Consider the following 22,648-nt stretch of genomic DNA (forward strand, 5'->3'; position numbering starts at 1 on the left):
CCCCTGACCCAGTTCTTATATCTGTTGTTAACAAAAGGAGACAGCCCCAGGGATAACACATCACTGTCAACCAGAAAACACATCATTAATACCTATAATCCATCTCCAACAACCCAATCAGTTTCAGACCTTTGTCAACAGGGTTTCCCTGCAAGTCAACTGTCGCCCCCACCTCTTCCCCTTTCATTTCAAGAAGGGAGAGAGCAGAAGAAAGGAAACTTTTGGCCAGTTAGTCTGACCTCAGTGGTTGGATAGACATTTGAGTTGATTATTAAGGATATGGTCTCAAGGTAATTGGAGGCACATGATAAAATAGGCTGAGGTCAGCACGGATTCCTTAAGGGAAAATCTTGCCTAACAAACCTGTTGGAATTCTTTGTAGTAGTAACAAGCAGGATAGACAAAGGGGAATCAGCTGATATTATGTACTTAGATTTTCAGAAGGTCTTTGACAAGGCGCCACACAAGATTGCTTAACAAGCTCGAGCCCATGTTACTACAGAAAGATTCTAGCATGGATAAAGCAATGGCTGACTGGCAGGAAACAAATAATAGGAGCTTTTTCTGGCTGGCTGGTATTTCCACAAGGGTCTGTGATGGGACCAATTCTATTTACGTTATATATCAATAGTTTGGATAACAGAATTGATGGCTTTGTTGTAAAGTTTGCATACAAAATGAAGATAGGTGGAGGAACAGGTAGTTTGAGGAAGTAGAGGCTACAGAAGGACTTAGATTAAGAAAATGGGCAAAAAAATGGCAGATGGAATACGGTGTTGGGAAGTGTATGGTCATGCACTTTGGCAGAAGAAATTAAAGGGTTAACTACTTTCTTTCCAATATTTTTATTAGTTTCTACATAGAAGAATAGAGTACAAGAAAGTGTATATAAAAGGTCGGAAAAGATAAAAACTACCAGTTATATCTGTTCGTACTAACAATTACATTACCCGTATTCATGTATGTTAATACTTATATTGAACTATACTAATTTATTACAAAAAAAAGAATCTAACCCCTACTAAGTTCAAAGCTGTTCATTAAGGAGAAAAGAAGGTAAATACCTTCTTGTATAATAAATATTAATAATAGCCAACATCTGAATTTAAATAACAAATTGGTTTTGAAAATAATTCAGTAAAGGTCCCCACAATGTTTGCAAGTCTTGACGAGATTCAGAAATTGAACAACGAATCTTCTCTAAATCTAAACATGACATAATGTCGCATAACCATTGAGCATGAGGAGGAGGAAGAACATCTTTCCATTTAAACAAAAGCATCCTCCTAGCTATGAGAGTTAAAGGCCAAAATATGTAAATCAGATGCCTTCAACTTAATATCTTGTCCTGCAACAATATCAAATAGGGCCGTCAGAGGGTTAGGCTTAAAACTGACTTTAAAAAGTAAGGACGGAGTTTGAAAAATTAGAGACTTTTTAAGATCTCAATTATATACATTCCCTATAAGCTCAGGTAAAAACTTATTAGACGTAATTTTTAGTCTGACACCTTTCCATAATGGTTCAATATCTAAGATTTATGGTATGTTACTGGAGACGAGGAATGTTCCTTCAGACAAAATTAAGAATCTCTGGGAACAAGATTTACAGACATCAATATCTGAGGAAACCTGGAATGAAATTTTTAAACTGGTTAATACTTCATCGCTATGTGCTCGTCATTCCCTCATACAATTTAAGGGGGTACATAGAGCTCATATGACTAAGGATAAGCTATCTCATTTTTATTCAGATATATCTCCCTACTGTGACAGATTTAACAATGCAGAAGCTTCATTAATTCATATGTTTTGGACTTTCCTGAATCTTGAAAAATATTGGAAGGAACTATTTTCTAAATGGAGAGAAAATACAAAAAACTGAGACACAAAGGGATGGGAGTCCTTGTGCAGGATTTCCCAAAGGTTAATTTGCAGGTTGAGTCTGTGGTGAGGAAGGCAAATGCAATGTTAGCATTCATTTCAAGCAGACTAGACTATAAAAGGATATAATGTTAAGACTTTATAAAGCACTGGTGAGACCTCATTGTGAGCAATTGTGGGCCCTTATCTTCGAAAGAATGTGCTGAAACAGGAGAGGTTGAAAGGAAGTTCACTGAAATCATTCCAGGATTGAATTGCCTGTCTTTTGAAGAGTTTGATGGCTTTGGGCCTGTATGCACTGGAGTTCAGAAGAATGAGGGGAGACGTCATGAATGGTGAAAGGCCTTGATACAGTGGATGTGGAAAAGGTGGGAGAGTCCAAGGCCAGAGGACACAGCCTCAGAATAGTGGGGTATCCTTTTAGATCGGAGATAAGGAGGAATTTCTTTTGCTAGGGGCAGTGAATCTATGGAATTTGTTGCCACAGACAGCTGTGTGGGCCAAGACTATATGTAGGTTTAAAACAAGAGTTAGATAGATTCTTGATTGGTCAGAGCATGAGGGGATATGGGGAGAAGGCAGTAAATTGGGGCTGAGAGGAAAATTGGATCAGCCATAATGAAACGGCAGAGCAGATCCGATCTGTCAATTGGCCAAATTCTGTTCCTATATCTTATGGTTTTTCACACTTTCCCAACAAAACTCCGTGTTTATTGTGGCACAGTAATGGCAAGAGAACTGCTGGTGTGCAACATATTAAAGCAGAGAGCTGCTGGGTCCTTGGCTGCACTTTCCCCAGACCCAAGGACCAGAACCCTGTCCGCTGAAGCCCATCATTAACGTCGCTCCACACCCAATCGTGTCATACCCACGACAAGGACAGGAATGGTCAGAGACCCATCGTTGGGCAGCACTCTCTCCTCCAGCATCATGAAGGGCAGTGACAGGACTCACACCAAATTGTCACAGAGCCTTCTCCCGGTGATGTCTCGGCACAAAACTGAGGGTGAAAAAGAAACAATAACAAAGCGGGAGTAAGTTCCTTTAGGATTGTCTGCAATTGTTCAACGTTCATTGCACACTTTGTACATCCTTAAAACTGTCCTTTCTATCCATCTGTGCCTTGCTGGTTTATGCTACACCCATGTTGTCACCCACTCCCTTATCTGTGATCTCACTATTAAAGAGGAAGGAGTGAACTACTGACATGTTAATCTAACCTCAGTCATAGGATAACTTGTAGGATCTGTAATGGGAATCAAGAAAAGAATGACAAATTGAACAGAGGCCACATGGGTATTTGAAAAGGAAATTAGGAATGACTACTCTATTGGAGTTTGTGCAGGGTGTGTACAATATTTAGGCTGTGTTCATAGTTTCCAAAAAACGTTAGATAAGGCTTCACATTGATTTGTCCAACAATGTCAGAGCACATGAAGATACAAGACTGTATTTTGTATCTTATAATGTAACAGCTTACAGGAGGAACTCAGAGGGTCTGTGGAGGGAGAGGAAATGTCAACGTTTCAGGTTGAAACTGCATCAGGAGCAGTCAGTGCTCAAGTTCCAATGATTCACAATCCACAGCTGAGGACAATGACTGCAATGTCCTCCAGTTTAGTGAAAGGTAGGATTGTGAGTGGGGAATGGGCACATAAAGGAGCATCCAGGGAGCAGGGACCAGATGAGTGGCAACAGATTTATTAGATGGACCACAGTGAGGAAAATGTGCTGTATGAAACAGATTGTTTTATAAGGCGACAGGCCACAAAATGTTAACTTTCTGAAGGACCATAGTTCAGATAAAACAAGTAGTAAGGACAGTAGTGCCTGAAGATGTGAATAAGGATCACATACAGAACCTTGGTGAGAACAGTACAGCACAGGAACAGGCCAACTGACCCACAATGTTGTGTGTAGCCAGCTAAAAAGCAAATCAAAAACACCCAAACACTAATTCCTCCTACCTACACCTTGTCCATATCCCTCCACCTTTCTTACATCCATGTGCCTATGCAAACGTCTCTTAAAAGCCGCTAATGTATTTGCCTCTGCCACCACACCAGGCAGCACATTCCAGGCATTCACCACCTGAGTCAAAAAACTTACACCTCACATCCCCTTTGAACCTACCCCTTCTCACCTTCAATGCATGCCCTTTGGTATTAGACATTTCAACCCTGGGAAATAGATACTCATTGTCTACTATCTGTGCCACTCATAATCTCATAAAACCTCTATCAGATCATCCCTCAGCCTCCGGCACTCCAGAGAAAACAACCCAAGTTTATCCAGCCTCTCATGATAGCACCTACCCTCTAAACCAGGCAGCATCCTGGTGAACTTCCCCTGCACCCTCTGCAAAGCCTCATCATTCTTTCCATAGTGTGGTGACCAGAACTGTATGGAATACTCCAGATGTGGCCTAACCAGTGTTTTATAAAGTTGCAACAAAATCTCAACTTCTGAACTCAATGCCTTGACTAATAAAAGCAAGCATTCCATAAGCCTTCTTAGCCACTTTATCAACCTGTGTAGCCACTTTCAAGGAGCTACGAACTTGGATCCTGTTACATACCCTGTGGGTATCTTGTGACTGTTTTATATCCATGATGTAATTGAGTATCTGGTGAGCATTATGCAATGGTCTTGTGATGGTGGGGTGACGTAATTTCCTGCCAGTGTGAGGTCACGTGATACCATGTTCCAACGGTAAGAAACAGGAAAGCCTGCTGTGATGCAGGAGTTTTTGTGTTGAGTCGTCATTTACTTCGTCAGTTACTCCATTATGCTGCATATTTGGTCTCATGACGCAGTTTCGTTTTAAAGTGGAGTTTTACCTTCTACTGTAAGGTAGAGAATCGTCGTGCCGGCAGTTCCACTAATCGCTGCCAGTTTGTTTGACGTATCTTTGATTTAATTTTAAAGTCCAAGTATTGGACTGTGAGGACTTTACCGAAGTACAGGAACCCAAAGGATTGAGTAACGTTGGTGTTGTTGGCGGTTTACTACAGGATCGACCTTATTGAATCTTCGTTCAGGAAATAGTGACCTGCATCTGAGATAACCCCTACCTGTAAGAGTATAAAGGGATGTGCAGTGTTCATTAGCTAAGGAAAAGGTCAGTTCCTTTAAGCCATTTTTATTTCCTTCGTCGTGAATCCTTTGGACAAGGCATATTTCAGCTGGGATCAGCAGTAACGTCACATTGTCGAGGAATTCGTTACTTCAGGAAAGTCTCTCCTAATTGACTGTATAAATCACTTGGACTTTCGTAGTTACCACTTTTAAGACCATGTTCGCATTTACCACTTTAGAAACTGTTCCAGAGATGCCGTATAGCAGTTAACTTCCAGTTAAGTTGGTCGTTTTGTTTACTTTTCATTTTTGTTGAGTAGAGTTTAATAAATGTTTATTTGTTTATAAAACCCCGACTCAATTCTATATTCATTGTTGCTGGACACGTATTGTAACAATCCCAAGATCTCTCTGCTCAGCAACACTGTTAAGGATCTTGCCCTTAACAGTTGCATCTGCCCTACCACGGTGCAACAACTCATATTTATCTGGGTTAAACTCTACCTGCCATTTCTTAGCCCATATCTGCAACTGGTCCATATTGTGCTGTATTCTGTGCCAGTCTTCTACATTATCCACAACTCCACCAGTCTTGGTATCAACCGCAAACTTACTAACCCACTCATCTACATTTTCATCACAAACAGCAGAGGTCCCAGCACAGAACCCTGTAGAACACCACTAATTACAGACCTCCAGCTTCAGTAAGTCCCTTCAACCACTACCCTCAGTCTTCTATGTGCAAGGCAGTTCTGAATCCAAACAGCCAGTACACCAGGCATCCCATGCATCTTAATGTTCTGAATTAGCCTCCCATGAAGGATTTTGTCAAATGTCTCACTAAAATTCACATAGACTACATCCAATGCCCTATCCTCATCAATCTATGGTATGACACTACCTATCCTGCAACAAATTTTCTCCAGCAATTACCCTACAACTGATGTGAGACTCACCAGTCTATGGTTCCAGGATTTTCCCTTGTTCCCTTTTTAAACATTAGCCACTCACCCGTCCTCTGGGACCTCACCTGTGGCTAGAGAGGACACAAAGATACTGGTCAACAGCCCAGCAATCTCGTCTCTTGCCTCCTTCAATAACCTGTGGGGACCTCCACCTTATAGAAGGCCCAACACCTCCTCCTCCTGGACCTCTAAATGCCCTAATATATTTATACACACAACACTGATCTCCTGCTCCTCCATATCCTTTGCATTGGTAAACAATGAAGCAACATTCTCATCAAGTACCTCACTCACATTCTCAGAATCCAAGCAAATGCTCCCCCCCATCTTTGAGTGGTACCACGCTCCCCCAGTTATCCTCTTGCTCTTGATGTGTGCATAGAATGCCTTGGGATTCACCTTAATCCTACTTGCAAAGGACTTTTCATGGCCCCTCCTAGCTTTCCTAATTCCCTTCTTTAGTTCACTTCTGGCTTCTTTATACTCATGTGCTTTGTTTGATCCTAACTTCTGTAGATTTACATACTTTTCCTTTTTTCTTCCTGACTAAATTCATCATCTTCTGAACAACCAGGGTTCTCTTGCCTTTCACCCCCATCCTTCCTTCTAAAAGGAGCATACCTTTCCTGTAGCCTGTGCAACTGATCTTTAAACACCTTCCACTTGTCCGATGTGGACTTAACAGAAAAAAGATGTTCCCAATTAATGCTTCTTAGTTCCTGCCTAATGCCTTTGTAATTTGCCCTATTCCAATTTAAAACTCTTCCTCAAGGACCCTTCCTATCATTATCTCTAGCTATCCTGAAATATAAGGACTTGTGATCACTCTTCCCTAACTGTTCACCTTACCAGGCTCATTATCTAACACCACATCCAGTATGGTCCCTCCTCTTGTTGGACTGTCCACATGTTGATTTAAGAAACCTTCCTGGATACACTTAACAAATTCTGCCCCATCCAAATCCCTTATACTAAGTAGGTCCCAGTTTATATTAGAGAAGACAACAACCCTATTATTTTTACACATTTCCTTAATCTGATCCTATCATACCTGCTCCTCAATGTCCTGGTGGTTATTAGGGGGTCTGCAGTACAATCCCATCAGTCTGATTGCACTCATCCTATTCCTGAGTTTCACCCAAATGGACTCAGTGTCTGATTCCTCTGAGTGCAGCTGTGATATTGTTTCTGATTAGTAGTGCAACTACTCCCCCCCACCTTTTACCTTCTCCTTTATCTTTTCTGAAACTTTGAAAATCTGGTACATTAATTACCCATTCCTGCCCCTCTCTCAACCAAGCTTCAGTAATGTACACATCATAGTTCCATGCTTACTTTATCTCCCTTACCTATAAGTCTCCTAGCATTAAATATACACTCTTCCAACTATCTGACCCATCATACCTGTTATTTCAATTTTGCCTTTTAACACTTTTCCTGACATCTACCTTCTGGTCCAATCTTCCCTTGCTGATCTGGTGGTCTGGCTTCCAGCTCCCTGCAAAACTAGTTTAAACTCTCCCAAGTAGCATTAACAAACCTCCCGGCCAAGATATTGGTTCCTCCTCCCCCCCCACCCCCCCAATTTAGGTGCAACCCGTCCCTCTTGTACAGGACACCCCTTCCCCAGAAAAGGTTCCAATGACCCAACAAATTGAAACCCTATCCCTTGTACCATCTCCTTAGCCACATATTCATCTGTGTTATTTGATGCATATACACTGACTTGGTTTCCGTACCGTGGAGGGAATGTGATGATGATTCTTTAAAGAAATTCTGAGGATGGTAGGTTTGCATGACGAGCAGAGGCCAAGTGGAAAAGGCCTGTTATGCCCTATAGATGGACAGATCTCACTGAACCTTACAAAATGCACACCAGAATGGAAAAAGTGGATATAAGGAAGGTGTTTCCTCAGCTCAGTGTCTGGAACCAGGCAACATAGTCAGAATAAGGCACTAGCAATTCAGAAAAGAGGAGATATTTCTTCATATGAAAAATGGTAAATGTTTGAAGGGCTGTGGATCTCAGTCAGGGCTCATGGGATGGTGCAGAAACAAGGTGCTGAGGATGAAGATCAACCTTGAACTTGATGAACAACCCACCTTTTCTTAGTGAAAGATATTTCTGTGAAATTCACAATTCCACATTCATATTTGTGGATTATGAAGGTTGTCAAAGGAAACAGCGACAGACAGACCATTTGGGTATGTGGACAAAGAAATGGCAGATAGAGTTTAATCTGCTGCAGTTTGGAAGGTCACATATAACCATATAACAATCACAGCACGGAAACAGGCCTTCTCGGCCCTCCTAGTCCGTGCCGAACTCTTAATCTCACCTAGACCCACCTACCCGCACTCAGCCCATAACCCTCCACTCCTTTCCTGTCCATATACCTATCCAATTTTACCTTAAATGACACAACTGAACTGGCCTCTACTACTTCTACAGGAAGCTCATTCCACACAGCTATCACTCTCTGAGTAAAGAAATACCCCCTCGTGTTTCCCTTAAACTTCTGCCCCCTAACTCTCAAATCATGTCCTCTCGTTTGAATCTTCCCTACTCTCAATGGAAACAGCCTATTCAGGTCAACTCTATCTATCCCTCTCAAAATTTTAAATACCTCGATCAAATACCCCCTCAACCTTCTACGCTCCAATGAATAGAGACCTAACTTGTTCAACCTTTCTCTGTAAATTAAATGCTGAAACCCAGGTAACATCCTAGTAAATCGTCTCTGCACTCTCTTTAATTTATTGATATCTTTCCTATAATTCGGTGACCAGAACTGTACACGACATTCCAAATTTGGCCTTACCAATGCCTTGTACACTTTTAACATTACATCCCAACTTCTGTACTCAATGCTTTGATTTATAAAGGCCAGCGTTCCAAAAGCCTTCTTCACCACCCTATCTACATGAGACTCCACCTTCAGGGAACTATGCACTGTTATTCCTAGATCTCTCTGTTCCTCTGCATTCCTCAATGCCCTACCATTTACCCTGTATGTTCTATTTGGATTATTCCTGCCAAAATGTAGAACCTCAAACTTCTCAGCATTAAACTCCATCTGCCAACTTTCTGCCCATTCTTCTAACCAGCATAAATCTCCCTGCAAGCTTTGAAAACCCACCTCATTATCCACAACACCTCCTACCTTAGTATCAATGGCATACTTACTAATCCAATTTACCACCCCATCATCCAGATCATTTATGTATATTACAAACAACATTGGGCCCAAAACAGATCCCTGAGGCACCCCGCTAGTCACCGGGCTCCATCCCGATAAACAATTATCCACCACTACTCTCTGGCATCTCCCATCTAGCCACTGTTGAATCCATTTTATTACTCCAGCATTAATACCTAACGACTGAACCTTCTTAACTAACTTTCCATGTGGAACTTTGCCAAAGACTTTGCTGAAGTCCATGTAGACTACATCCACTGCCTTACCCTCGTCAACATTCCTCGTAACTTCTTCAAAAAATTCAATAAGGTTTGTCAAACATGACCTTCCATGCACAAATCCATGCTGGCTACTCCTAATCAGATCCTGTCTATCCAGATAATTATTAATACTATCTCTAAGAATACTTTCCATTAATTTACCCACCACTGATGTCAAACTGACAGGTCTATAATTGCTAGGCTTACTTCTAGAACCCTTTTTAAACAATGGAACCACATGAGCAATACGCCAATCCTCCGGCACAATCCCCGTTTCTAATGACATCTTAAAGATCTCCGTCAGAGCTCCTGCTATTTCTACACAAACTTCCCTCAAGGTCCTGCGGAATATCCTGTCAGGACCCGGAGATTTATCCACTTTTAAATTTCTTAAAAGCGCCAGTACTTCCACCTCTTTAATTGCCATAGGTTCCATAACTTCCTTTCTTGTTTCACACACCTTACACAATTCAATATCTTTCTCCTTAGTGAATACTGAAGAGAAGAAATCGTTCAAAATCTCTCCCATCTCCCTCGGCTCCACACATAGCTGACCACTCTGATTCTCTAAGGGGCCAATTTTATCCCTCACTATCCTCTTGCTTTTAATATAACTGTAGAAACCTTTCGGATTTACTTTCACCTTATTTGCCAAACCAAACTCGTATCTTCTTTTAGCTTTTCTAATCTCTTTCTTAAGATTCCTTTTACATTCTTTATATTCCTCGAGCAATTCCTTTACTCCATGCTGCCTATATCTATTGTAGACATCCCTCTTTTTCCGAACCAAATTTCTAATATGCCTTGAAAACCATGGTGCTTTCAAACCTTTAACCTTTCCTTTCAACCTAACAGGAACCTCATAATTTCACCCTTAAATGACCTCCATTTCTCTATTACATCCTTCCCATAAAACAGCTTGAACCAATCCACTCTCTCTAAATCCCTTCACATCTCCTCAAAGTTTGCCTTTCTCTAATCAAAAATCTCAACTCTAGGTCCTGTCCTGTCCTTCTCCATAATTATATTGAAGCTAATGCTATTGTGATCACTGGACCCAAAGTGCTCCCCAACACATACATCTGTCAGCTGGCCTATCGCATTCCCTAACAGGAGATCCAACACTGCCCCATCTCTAGTCGGTACTTCTAGGTATTGTTGCAAAAAACTATCCTGCACACATTTCACAAACTCTAAACCATCCAGCCCTTTTACAGAATGAGCTTCCCAGTCTACGTGTGGAAAATTAAAATCTCCCACAATCACCACCTTGTGTTTACTACAAATATCTGCTATCTCCTTACACATTTGCTCTTCCAACTCACGCGCCCCATTAGGTGGCCTATAATACACTCCTATCAGTGTTACTACACCTTTCCCATTCCTCAATTCCACCCAAATAGTCTCCCTAGAGGAGCTCTCTAATCTATCCTTCCAAAGCACCGCCATAAGATTTTCTCGGACAAGCAATGCAACACCTCCTCCTCTGGCCTCTCCTACTCTATCACACCTGAAGCAACTAAATCCAGGAATATTTAGTTGCCAATCACACCCTTCCTGCAACCATGTTTCATTAATAGCTACAACATCATAATTCCAGGTATCAATCCACGCTTTAAGCTCATCCACCTTTCTTACAATGCTCCTAGCGTTAAAATTGATACATTTAAGATACTCTCCACCTCCTCCTCTCTTTTCATCCCTAACAATGCATTCAAATTTATTATCCTTTTCTTTCTTCTCCCCTACATCTTCGGGCTGAGCGCATCCCTTCTCCATCACCTGCCTTTCCTCCCTCACACACTGTCTATTTACTTGCTCTACTGGTGAACTAACCTCCTCTCCCATAGTTTCCTCAAATTGATTCCCGCCCCCACATCTTACTAGTTTAAAGTCTGCCCTGTAGCCCTAGCAAACCTCCCCGCTAGGATATTGGTCCCCCCAGGATTCAAGTGTAACCCGTCCTTCTTGAACAGGTCACGCCTGCCCCAGAAGAGGTCCCAATGATCCAGAAACTTGAATCCCTGCCCCCTGCTCCAATCCCACAGCCACGCTTTCATCCTCCACCTAATTCTATTCCTACTCTCACTGTCGCATGGCACAGGCAGTAATCCCGAGATTACTATCTTTGCGGTCCTTCTTCTTAACTGCCTTCCTAACTCCCTATACTCTCGTTTCAGGACCTCTTCCCCTTTCCTACCTATGTCATTGGTACCTACATGTACCACGACCTCTGGCTCCTCACCCTCCCACTTCAGGATATCTTCGACGCGATCAGTAACGTCCCGAACCCTGACAACAGGGAGGCAAATTACCATCAGTGACTCCCGATCACCTCCACAGAACCGCCTGTCTGAACCTCTGACTATCGAGTCCCCTATTACTACGGTCCTTTCTTCTATCCCTACCCTTCTGAGCTACAGGGCCGTCCTCTGTGCCGGAGGCCCGGCCACTGTCACTTCCACCAGGTAGGCTGTCCCCCCCCCCCCCCCCCCCCAACAGTACTCAAACATGAGTACTTATTGTCAAGGGGTACAGCCACTGGGGTACTCTCTAGTACCTGCCTCTTCCCCTTCCTGACCATGACCCACCTATCTGCCTCCCGTGGCCCCGGAGTGACCACCTGCCTGTAACTCCTCTCTATCACCTCCTCACTCTCCCTGACCAGGCGAAGGTCATCAAGCTGCAGCTCCAGTTCCCTAACTCAGTCCCTCAGGAGCTGCAGTTCGGTGCACCTGGCGCAGATGTGGACGTCCGGGAGGCTCGGAGACTCCAGGTCTTCCCACATCCGACACCGAGAACAACAAGCTGCCCTCACACTCATACTTCCTGAATAACTGAAAATAACAAGAACTAAAAGATAAGCCTACTGTGTCCTCTACCGCCTAAGCCCCCGAGCCCAAGCCCTACACTCTGCTCTCGGCGCACTCCGCTGCCCACAAACAAAGCTGCCCGCTTCTTAAGGCTGCGTTCTTTTTATATCTTCTCTCCTTCCCAGGCCTCCTTCACGCACCTGCGCAGTCCCGCCTCTCAGAACTCCGATCTGAGACGCAATTGGACAATTTGAAAATGGCTGCCGCTGCACTTCCTCTCAAAGCCTCGCTGTCCTCTTTCAAAAGAGTAAGTACATGTAAGTATACAGTACTTGAAACCTGAAAACCTGTGCCAACCAACTGGCCAGAGCTTTTGGAGCACTGATGGACAGAAGGATCCCAGTACCCAAATCCATCGCTTACTGAAAGTGTTAACACAGTAGTTAGGGTGGTATGACAGACTTGCATTCATTAGTCAGGATGTTGAGTATAAAAGTTGGAGGTCACATTACAGCATATAAAAATTTGGTTAGACCTTATCTGGTGTATCGTGTGCAGTTTTGGTCACTGCATTACAGGAAGGTGTGGAGGCTTTGAAGAGATTCAGCAGGATGTTCCCTGGATTTGAGAGTACTAGTTATAAGGAGAGGTTGGACTCATGTGGCAGCAGAACTCTCAATCGATATGATTAAATATTCTTGTTTCAGCCTGATACAGCTAAAAACACAACTGGTTCCAAGGTCAGTACAGTTAACAAAGATGTCTTAATGTGATTAAATGAACTATCATTACTTAAAACTGACAGAAACAAAACCAATTGTCAATGTGCAAACACGAGGAAATCTGCAGATGCTGGAAATTCAAACAACACACACAAAATGCTGGTGGAACACAGCAGGCCAGACAGCATCTATAGGGAGAAGCGCAGTCAAATTGGGACCCTAAATGTCAATGTACTCTTTGCCGGATTCCACATAAGAAACTTGGCTGCAGGTCAGGGATACAAGTGTGTTTAAGGAAACGGGGTTTTAAACTCCCAATGCCAACTATCTGGCTGGCAAACGTGCAGTCTGTGATGAATAAAATTGATGATCTCAAAGCTAGGGTGCTGAATGAAAGGGACATTAGGACTACATGTGTCCTTTTTCTCCACGGAATCCTTGTTAACCCCTTCCATACAGGATACAACAATTCAGATTGACGGGTTTACTATACACTGTCAGGATAGATCTATAGAAGTCTCTCAAAAGCAGAGGTGAAGGAGTATGCCTCATGATCAACTCCTCTTGGTGCACGAATATATCAGTGTTGTCCCAATTCTGCTCACCAGACCTGGAATATCTAGTAGTTAAGTGCCATCCATTTTATCTACAATGGGGGATTTCTGGGATCATTTTGATAGCGGTATACATTCCACCTCAGGCCAATGTTTGCTGATGACACTAAACTGAGTGGAAAAGCAGATTGTACAGAGGATGTGGAGAGTCTGCGGAAGGATATATATAGGTTAAGTGAGTGGGCCAAGGTCTGGCAGATAGAATACAACATTGGTAATTACGAGATCATCCACTTTGGAAGGAATAATAAAAGAGCAGATTATTATTTAAATGGTGAAAGACTGCAGCATGCTGTTGTGCAGAGGGACTTGGGAGTGCTTGTGCATGAATCGCAAGCAGTTGGCTTGCAGGTCAACAGGTTATTAAGAAGGCAAACAGAATGTTGGCCTTCATTGCTAGGGGGATTGAATTCAAGAGCAGGGAGGTCATGCTGCAACTGTACAGGGTACTGGTGAGACCACACCTGGATACTGTGTGCAGTTCTGGTCTTCATACTTGAGGAAAGATATACTGGCTTTGGAGGCAGTGCAGAGGAGGTTCACCATGTTGATTCCAGAGATGAAGGGGGTAACCTATGAGGAGAAATCGATGTAGAGGCGGAAGGATGGGTGATTAAGTTTGCGGATGACACGAAGATTGGAGGAGTTGTAGATGGAACTGCAGGTTGTCAAAGGTTACAAGAGGATATGGACAGGCTGCAGAGTTGGGCAGAAAAATGGCAGATGGAGTTCAATCCGGATAAGTGTGAGGTGATGCATTTTGGAAGGACAAACCAGAAGACTGAGTACAGGATTAACGGTCAGTTACTTAAGAGTGTGGATGAACAAAGGGACCTTGGGGTTCAAATTCATACATCCCTCAAGGTCACTACGCAGGTTGATAGGGTAGTTAAGAAGGCCTATGGGATGCTAGGCTTCATAAACAGAGGGATTGAGTTCAAGAGTAGAGATCATGTTGCAACTCTACAAATCTCTGGTGAGACCGCACTTAGAGTATTGTGTTCAATTCTGGTCACCTCATTATAGGAAGGATGTGGAAGCTACGGAGAGGGTGCAGAGGAGATTTACCAGGATGTTGCCTGGATTGGAGAATAATTCATATGAAGCAAGGTTAGCAGAGCTGGTAGGATAATAGCAAACACCAGAGGGCATATGTACAAAATTAAGGGAGGGAAGTTTAGGGGAGACATCAGGGGTAAATTATTTTTCATTTTTTTTAATCTATTTATCTATCTATCTATCTATTTATTTATTTATTTATTTATTCGCACAGAGGATTGTGAGTGCCTGGAATGACTTGCCAGGGATGGTGGTGGAGGCTAAAACATTAGGGGTATTTAAGAGCCTGTTGGACAGGCACATGGATGATAGAAAAATAGAGGGTTATGGGGTAGTGTGGGTTTGGTACTTTTTTAAGGATTACATGGGTCAGCACAACATGGAGGGTTGAAGGACCTGTACTGTGCTGTAGTGTTCTATGGTTCTATGTATTGCATTGAACTGCTGCTGCTAAGTTAACAAATTTCCAGTGAGAATAAACCCAATTCTGATTCTGGACAAATGGTTTGATTTCTCTGGAGAATCTGAGGCTGTGGGGAGGGGGGACTTGATCGAAGTTTATAAAATAATGAGAGCCATCGATGAAGTAGATCATCAGTCTTTTGCCCAGGGTAGAAATGACACATACTAGAAGGCATTGCTTTCAGGTGAGAGGGGAGAAGTTTCAAACAGATGTGCAAAGCAGGTGTTTTTAAAAAGATAAAGAAGAAGAATAGCCCTTAACTCAGCAGAGAAGTTATTGGGGCACTGTCTTTTGACAGTGTTTCCAGAACAAGCTACTTTTGTTTTTATGAGGCTGAGTGGTTAGCTCAATGCTCAACAGGACTTGGATTTGAACTTGGGAACATTCGCTCTGGAGTCCGGCACTGATATTATTGCACCACCAAGCGGGACAAAAGATAAAGTAAACATGGGTAATATGGACAACAACACACACAAAATGCTAGTGGAACACAGCAGGCCAGGCAGCATCTATAGTGAGAAGCGCTGTCGACGTTTCGGGCCAAGACCCTTCATCAGGACTAACTGAAAGATAGTAAGAGATTTGAAAGTAGTGGGGGGAGGGGGAAATGCGAAATGATAGGAGAAGACCAGATGAAGCTAAGAGCTGGAAAGGTGATTGGTGAAAGTGATACAGAGCTGGAGAAGGGAAAGGATCATGGGACAGGAGGCCTCGGGTCTAGACTTACTTCCAGGAGGAGTGGTGAATGAAAGCAGATATGAGAGCAACATTTAAGACATGGGCAAACAAGCAAGGAATGGAGGGATACAACATCATTTGAATGAGAGGTGAGAATTTGTCTGAGCACTGCGCATTGCTTCTACTATTTGAGAACTCTCCTATCTTCATAACCTCAATCAGAAAATGCTGGCAACACTCAGCAAATCAGGCAGCAACTATGGAGAAACAAATAAGCAGCTCCTGGCCTGTGAGTGTTGCCAGAATTTTCTTCATTACTTTCCACTTTACAGGATCTGAAGCTTTTTATTCATCTCCAGAAGCCTGTTCTGCATTGACTTGGTCTTCACATCTTGGACTGGATTCAATGTTGTGACTACAGTCTGATTTATCGCTTTGGCTACAAGGGCATTGAACGCAGAAATTGAACTCATTTTGTCATACCATGTTTTCACAAGTCTAATTCACTACAGAAAACAACGTTATGAAACATTATCATCACAACCCACATATATTCATCGATGAACCATTATCCTTGACAGAATGTCAGCTGGTGACAGGGAGGCATAAGTAAGCTGCAGAAAGGGAGGGTAATGTAGCAGGAACCTCTTTTGAGTCAGTACGGGTGGAAGTCAGGAACAGGAAGGGAGCAGTTACTTTATTGGGGGTATTCTATAGGCCCCCTGGTAGCAGCAGAGATACCGAGGAGCAGATTGGGAGGCAGATTTTGGAAAGGTGCAAAAATAACAGGATTGTTATCATGGGTGACTTTAACTTCCCTAATATTGATTGGCAATTGATTAGTTCTAAGGGTTTAGATGGGGCAGAATTTGTTAAGTGTGTCCAGGATGGATTCCTGTCACAGTATGTTGACAGGCCGACTAGGGGGAATGCCATACTAGATCTAGTATTAGGTAACGAACAAGGTCAGGTCACAGATCTGTCACTGGGTGAGAGTAATCACCGCTTCCTGACCTTTAGCATTCTCAGGGAAAAGGATAGAATCAGAGAGGACAGGAAAATTTTTAATTGGGGAAGGGCAAATTATGAGGCTAGAAGGCTAGAACTTGAGGTTGTGAATTGGGATGATGTTTTTGCAGGGAAATATACTATGGACATGTGGTCGATGTTTCTGGCTATCTTGCAGGATGTTAGGGATAAATTTGTTCCGCTGAGGAAGATAAAGGATGGGAGGGTGAAGGAACCATGGGTGACAAGTGAAGTGGAAAATCTAGTCAGGTGGAAGAAGGCAGCATACATGAGGTTTAGGAAGCAAGGATCAGATGGGTCTATTGAGGAATATAGGGTAGCAAGAAAGGAGCTTAAAGAAGGTACTGAGAAGAGCAAGAAGGGGGCATAAGAAGGCCTTGGCGAATAGGGTAAGGGAAAACCCCAAAGCATTCTTCAATTATGTGATGAACAAAAGGATGACAAGAGTGAAGGTAGGACCGATTAGAGATAAAAGTGGGAAGATGTGCCTGGAGGTTGTGGAAGTGAGCGAGGTCCTCAATGAATACTTCTCTTCGGCATTCACCACTGAGAGGGAACTTGATGACGGTGAGGACAATATGAGTGAGGTTGATGTTCTGGAGCATGTTGATATTAAGGGAGAGGAGGTGTTGGAGTTGTTAAAATACATTCGGATGGATAAGTCCCCGGGGCCTGACGGAATATTCCCCAGGCTGCTCCACGAGGCAAGGGCAGAGATTGCTGAACCTCTGGCTAGGATCTTTATGTCCTCGTTGTCCACGGGAATGGTACCGGAGGATTGGAGAGAGGTGAATGTTGTCCCCTTGTTCAGAAAAGGTAGTAGGGGTAGTCCAGGTAATTATAGACTAGTGAGCCTTACATCTGTGGTGGGAAAGCTGTTGGAAAAGATTCTTAACAGATAGGATCTATGGGCATTTAGAGAATCACGGTCTGATCAGCGACAGTCAACATGGCTTTGTGAAGGGCAGATCATGCCTAACAAGCCTGATAGAGTTCTTTGAGGAGGTGACCAGGCATAAAGATGAGGGTAATGTAGTGGATGTGATCTACATGGATTTTAGTAAGGCATTTGACAAGGTTCCACACGGTAGGCTTATTCATAAAGTCAGAAGGCATGGGATCCAGGGAAGTTTGGCAAAGTGGATTCAGAATTGCCTGCAGAAGGCAGAGGGTCATGGTGGAGGGAGTATATTCAGATTGGAGGGTTATGGCTAGTGGTGTCCCACAAGGATCTGTTCTGGGACCTCTACTTTTTGTGATTTTTATTAACGACCTGGATGTGGGGGTAGAAGGGTGGGTTGGCAAGTTTGCAGATGGCACAAAGGTTGGTGGTGTTGTAGATAGTGTTGAGGATTGTTGAAGATTGCAGACAGACATTGATAGGATGCAGAAGTGGGCTGAGAAGTGGCAGATGGAGTTCAACCCGGAGAAGTGTGAGGTGGTACACTTTGGAAGGACAAACTCCAAGGCAGAGTACAAAGTAAATGGGAGGATACTTGGTAGTGTGGAGGAGCAGAGAGATCTGGGGGTACATGTCCACAGATCCCTGAAAGTTGCCTCACAGGTAGATAGGGTAGTTAAGAAAGCTTATGGGGTGTTAGCTTTCATAAGTCGAGGGATAGAGTTTAAGAGAAGCGATGTAATGATGCAGCTCTATAAAACTCTAGTTAGGCCACACTTGGAGTACTGTTTCCAGTTCTGGTCGCTTCACTATAGGAAGGATGTGGAAGCATTGGAAAGGGTACAGAGGAGATTTACCAGGATGCTGCCTGGTTTAGAGAGTATGGATTATGATCAGAGATTAAGGGAGTTAGGGCTTTACTCTTTGGAGAGGAGGAGGAGGATGAGAGGAGGCATGATCAAGATATTGAGAAATAGACAGAGTGGACAACCAGCGCCTCTTCCCCAGGGCACCACTGCTCAATATAAGAGGACATGGCTTTAAGGTAAGGGGAGGGAAGTTCAAGGGGGATATTAGAGGAAGGTTTTTCACTCAGAGAGTGGTTGGTGCATGGAATGCACTGCCTAAGTCAGTGGTGGAGGCAGATACACTAGTGAAGTTTAAGAGACTACTGAACAGGTATATGGAGGAATTTAAGGTGGGGGGTTTATATGGGAGGCAGGGTTTGAGGGTCAGCACAATATTGTGGGCCGAAGGGCCTGTAATGTGCTGTACTATTCTATGTTCTATGAATGACACAGATAGGCTGGTTGAGTGGCATTGCAACAGCAACCTTGCACTCAACATCAGCAAGACCAAGGAACTGACTGTGAATTTCAGGATGGGGACTTGGGAGAGCACACATCAGTCCTCATTAAGGGGTCAGCAGCTTTAAGTTCCTGGGTGTCGACATCTCAGAGGATATAATACATTGATGCAATTACAAAGAAGGCATGCCAGTGGCTAGATGTCATTAGAAGTTTGAAGAGGTTTGTATGTCTTTGAAGTCTTTAGCATATTTTTACAAATCTACTACGGAGAGCATCACTGCCTGGTATGAAGGCTCCAATGCACAAGATTGAAAAAGCCCGCAACCAGCTGTAAACTCAATCAACTCCATCATGGACACTAGCCTTCCCACCACTCAGGACATCTTCAAAAGGTAATACCTCTATAAAGGTAGCATTCATCATTAAGGACCCTTAAAACAACAAATTTCATAACATAAAGAAACATGGAAAACCTACAGCACAATACAGGTCCTTTGGCCCACAAAGTTGTGCTGAACATGTCCCTAACTTAGAAATTACTAGGCTTACTTACAGCCCTCTACTTTACTAAGCTCCATGTACCTATCCAAAAGTCTCTTAAAAGACCCTATTATATCCGCCTCCACCACCGGTGCCAGCAGCCCACTCCATTTGCCACTCTCTGAATAAAAATCTTACTCTTGACATCTCCTCTGTACCTACTCCCCAGCACCTTAAATCTTGTCCTCTTGTGGCAACCATTTCCCCTTCAGGAAAAAGCCTCTGACTATCCACACGATCAATACCTATCACCTTATACACCTCTAACAGGTCGTGCTCCAAGGGGAAAAGGCCGAATTCACTCAACCTATTCTCATAAGGCATGCTCCCCAATCCAGGCAACATCCTTATAAATCTCCTCTGCACCCTTTCTATGGCTTCCACATCCTTCCTGTAGTACAGACCAGTCAGTGCTGAGAGGCAGGATTTATGAACATTTGGAGAGGTATAATATGATTAGGAATAGTCAGCATGGCTTTGTCAAGGTCAGGTTGTGCCTTACGAGACTGATTGAACTTTGAGGATGTGACTAAACACAGTGATGAAGGAAGAGCAGTAGGTGTAGTGTATATGAATTACAGCAAGGAATTTGCTAAGGTATCCCATGCAAGGTTTATTGAGAAAGTAAGGAGGCATGAGATCCAAGGGGACATTGCTTTGTGAATCCAGAAGTGGCTTGTCCACAGAAGGCAAAGAGTGGTTGTAGACGGGTCATATTCTGCATGGAGGTCGGTCACCAGTGGAGTGCCTCGGGGATCTGTTCTGGGATCCTTACTCTTTGTGATTTTTAATAAGTGACCTGGATGAGGAAGTGGAGGGATGGGTTAGTAAGTTTGCTGATGACACAAAGGTTGGAGGTGTTGTGCATAGTGTGGAGGGCTGTCAGAGGTTACAGAGGGACACTTATAAGATGCAAAACTGGATTGAGAAGTGGCAGATGGAGTTCAACCGAGATAAGTGTGAAGCGGTTCATTTTGGTAGCTCAAATATTATGGTAGAATACAGTATTAATGGTAAGACACTTGGCAGTGCGGAGGATCAGAGGCATCTTGGGGTCCGAGTGCTTAAGATGCTCAAAGCAGCTGCGCAGGTTGACTCTGTGGTTAAGGATTACGACGTATTGGCCTTCATCAATCGTGGAATTGAATTTAGGAGCCGAGAGGTAATGTTGCATCTATATAAGACCCTGGTCAGACCCCACTTGGAGTACAGTGCTCATTTCTGATCGCCTCACTACAGGAAAGATGTGGAAACTATAGAAATGGTGCAGAGGAGATTTACAAGGATGTTGCCTAGATCGGGAAGCATGCGTTATGAGAATAGTGAACTCGGCCTTTTCTCTTTGGAGCTTGACCTGATAGAGTTGTATAACATGATGAGAGGCATCGATCGTGTGGATAGTCAGAGGCTTCTTCCCAGGGCTGAGATGGTTGCCACAAGAGGACACAGGTTTAAGGTGCTGGGGAGTAGGTTCAGAAGAGATGTCAGGGGTAAGCTTTTTACTCGGAGAGTGGTGAGTGCGTGGAATGGCTGCTGGCAACGGTGGTGGAGGCAGATACGATAGGGTCTTTTACGAGACTTTTGGATAGGTACATGGAGCTTAGTAAAATAGAGGGCTATAGGTAAGCCTAGTCATTTCTAAGGTAGGGACATGCTCGGCACAACTGTGTGGGCTGAAGGACCTGTACTGTGCTGTAGGGCTTCTATGTTTCTATGAGGCGACCAGAACTGAGCACAGTACTCCAAGTGGGGTTTGACCAGGGTCCCAGATAGCTGCAACATTACCTCATTACATCTCAGCTCCTGAATTCAATTCCACGTTTGATGAAGGCCAATACACTGTACGGCTTCTTAACCACTGAGTCAACCTGCGCAGCTGCTTTGAGCATCCTATGGATTCAGACCCCAAGATCCCTCTGATCCTCCAACACTGCCAAGAGTCTTACCATTAATACTATATTCTGCCATTATATTCGACTTACCAAAATGAACCACTTCACACTTATCTGGGTTGAACTCTATCTGCCACTTCACAGCCCAGTTTTGCATCCTATCAATGTCCTGCTGTAACCTCTGACAGCCCTCCACACTCTCCACAACACATCCAGCCTTTGTTCATCAGCAAACTTACTAACCCATCCCTCCACTTCCTCATCCACGTCATTTACAAAAATCACAGAGTAGGGGTCCAATAGTACAGTGTGAGATCCTTCATCATAAACCCTCCCAACAGTAGTGTGAGATCCTTCATCATAACCCCCTCCCCAACAGTAGTGTGAGATCCTTCATAACCCCCTCCCCAACAGTAGTGTGAGATCCTTCATCATAACCCCCTCCCCGACAGTAGTGTGAGATCCTTCATCATAACCCCTTCCCAACAGTACAGTGTGAGATCCTTCATCATAAACCCCCAACAGTAGTGTGAGATCCTTCATCATAAACCCCCCAACAGTAGTGTGAGATCCTTCATCATAACCCCTCCCCAACAGTACAGTGTGAGATCCTTCATCATAACCCCCTCCCCAACAGTACAGTGTGAGATCCTTCATCATAACCCCCTCCCCAACAGTAGTGTGAGATCCTTCATCATAACCCCCCAATAGTACAGTCTGAGATCCTTCATCATAACCCCCAACAGTACAGTGTGAGATCCTTCATCATAACCCCTCCCCAACAGTAGTGTGAGATCCTTCATCATAACCCCTCCCCAACAGTAGTGTGAGATCCTTCATCACAACCCCCTCCCCAACAGTACAGTGTGAGATCCTTCATCATAAACCCCCCAACAGTAGTGTGAGATCCATCATAACCCCCCAATAGTAGTGTGAGATCCTTCAACATAACCCCCTTCCCAACAGTACAGTGTGAGATCCTTCATCATAACCCCCTCCCCAACAGTAGTGAGAGATCCTTCATCATAACCCCCTCCCCAACAGTACAGTGTGAGATCCTTCATCATAACCCCCTCCCCAACAGTACAGTGTGAGATCCTTCATCATAACCCCCTCCCCAACAGTAAAGTGTGAGATCCTTCATCATAACCCCCCAACAGTACAGTGTGAGATCCTTCATCATAACCCCCCAACAGTACAGTGTGAGATCCTTCATCATAACCCCCCAACAGTACAGTTTG

The 22,648-nt window shown here is 43.6% G+C and overlaps 1 protein-coding gene across 6 annotated transcripts in view; it reads right to left on the reverse strand.

Moving 5' to 3' along the window:
• The window catches only part of osgn1 (oxidative stress induced growth inhibitor 1), an 81,871-nt gene that overhangs the window by 43,727 nt on the left and 15,496 nt on the right, over window positions 1–22,648 (reverse strand). For 4 of the 6 annotated variants that reach the window (XM_059981100.1, XM_059981101.1, XM_059981099.1 and 1 more), the window contains one exon: window positions 2,752–2,883. In XM_059981100.1, the coding sequence (XP_059837083.1) occupies window positions 2,752–2,815 (64 nt within the window). In that variant the 5' untranslated portion in view covers window positions 2,816–2,883. Of the gene's footprint in view, window positions 1–2,751; window positions 7,478–22,648 lie in introns of those variants that run through there. The other 2 variants (XR_009514168.1, XM_059981098.1) reach the window with 2 other exon arrangements.

Source organism: Hypanus sabinus, chromosome 9 (assembly GCF_030144855.1).
Source record: "Hypanus sabinus isolate sHypSab1 chromosome 9, sHypSab1.hap1, whole genome shotgun sequence".
NCBI classification, from domain to species: Eukaryota; Metazoa; Chordata; class Chondrichthyes; order Myliobatiformes; family Dasyatidae; genus Hypanus; species Hypanus sabinus.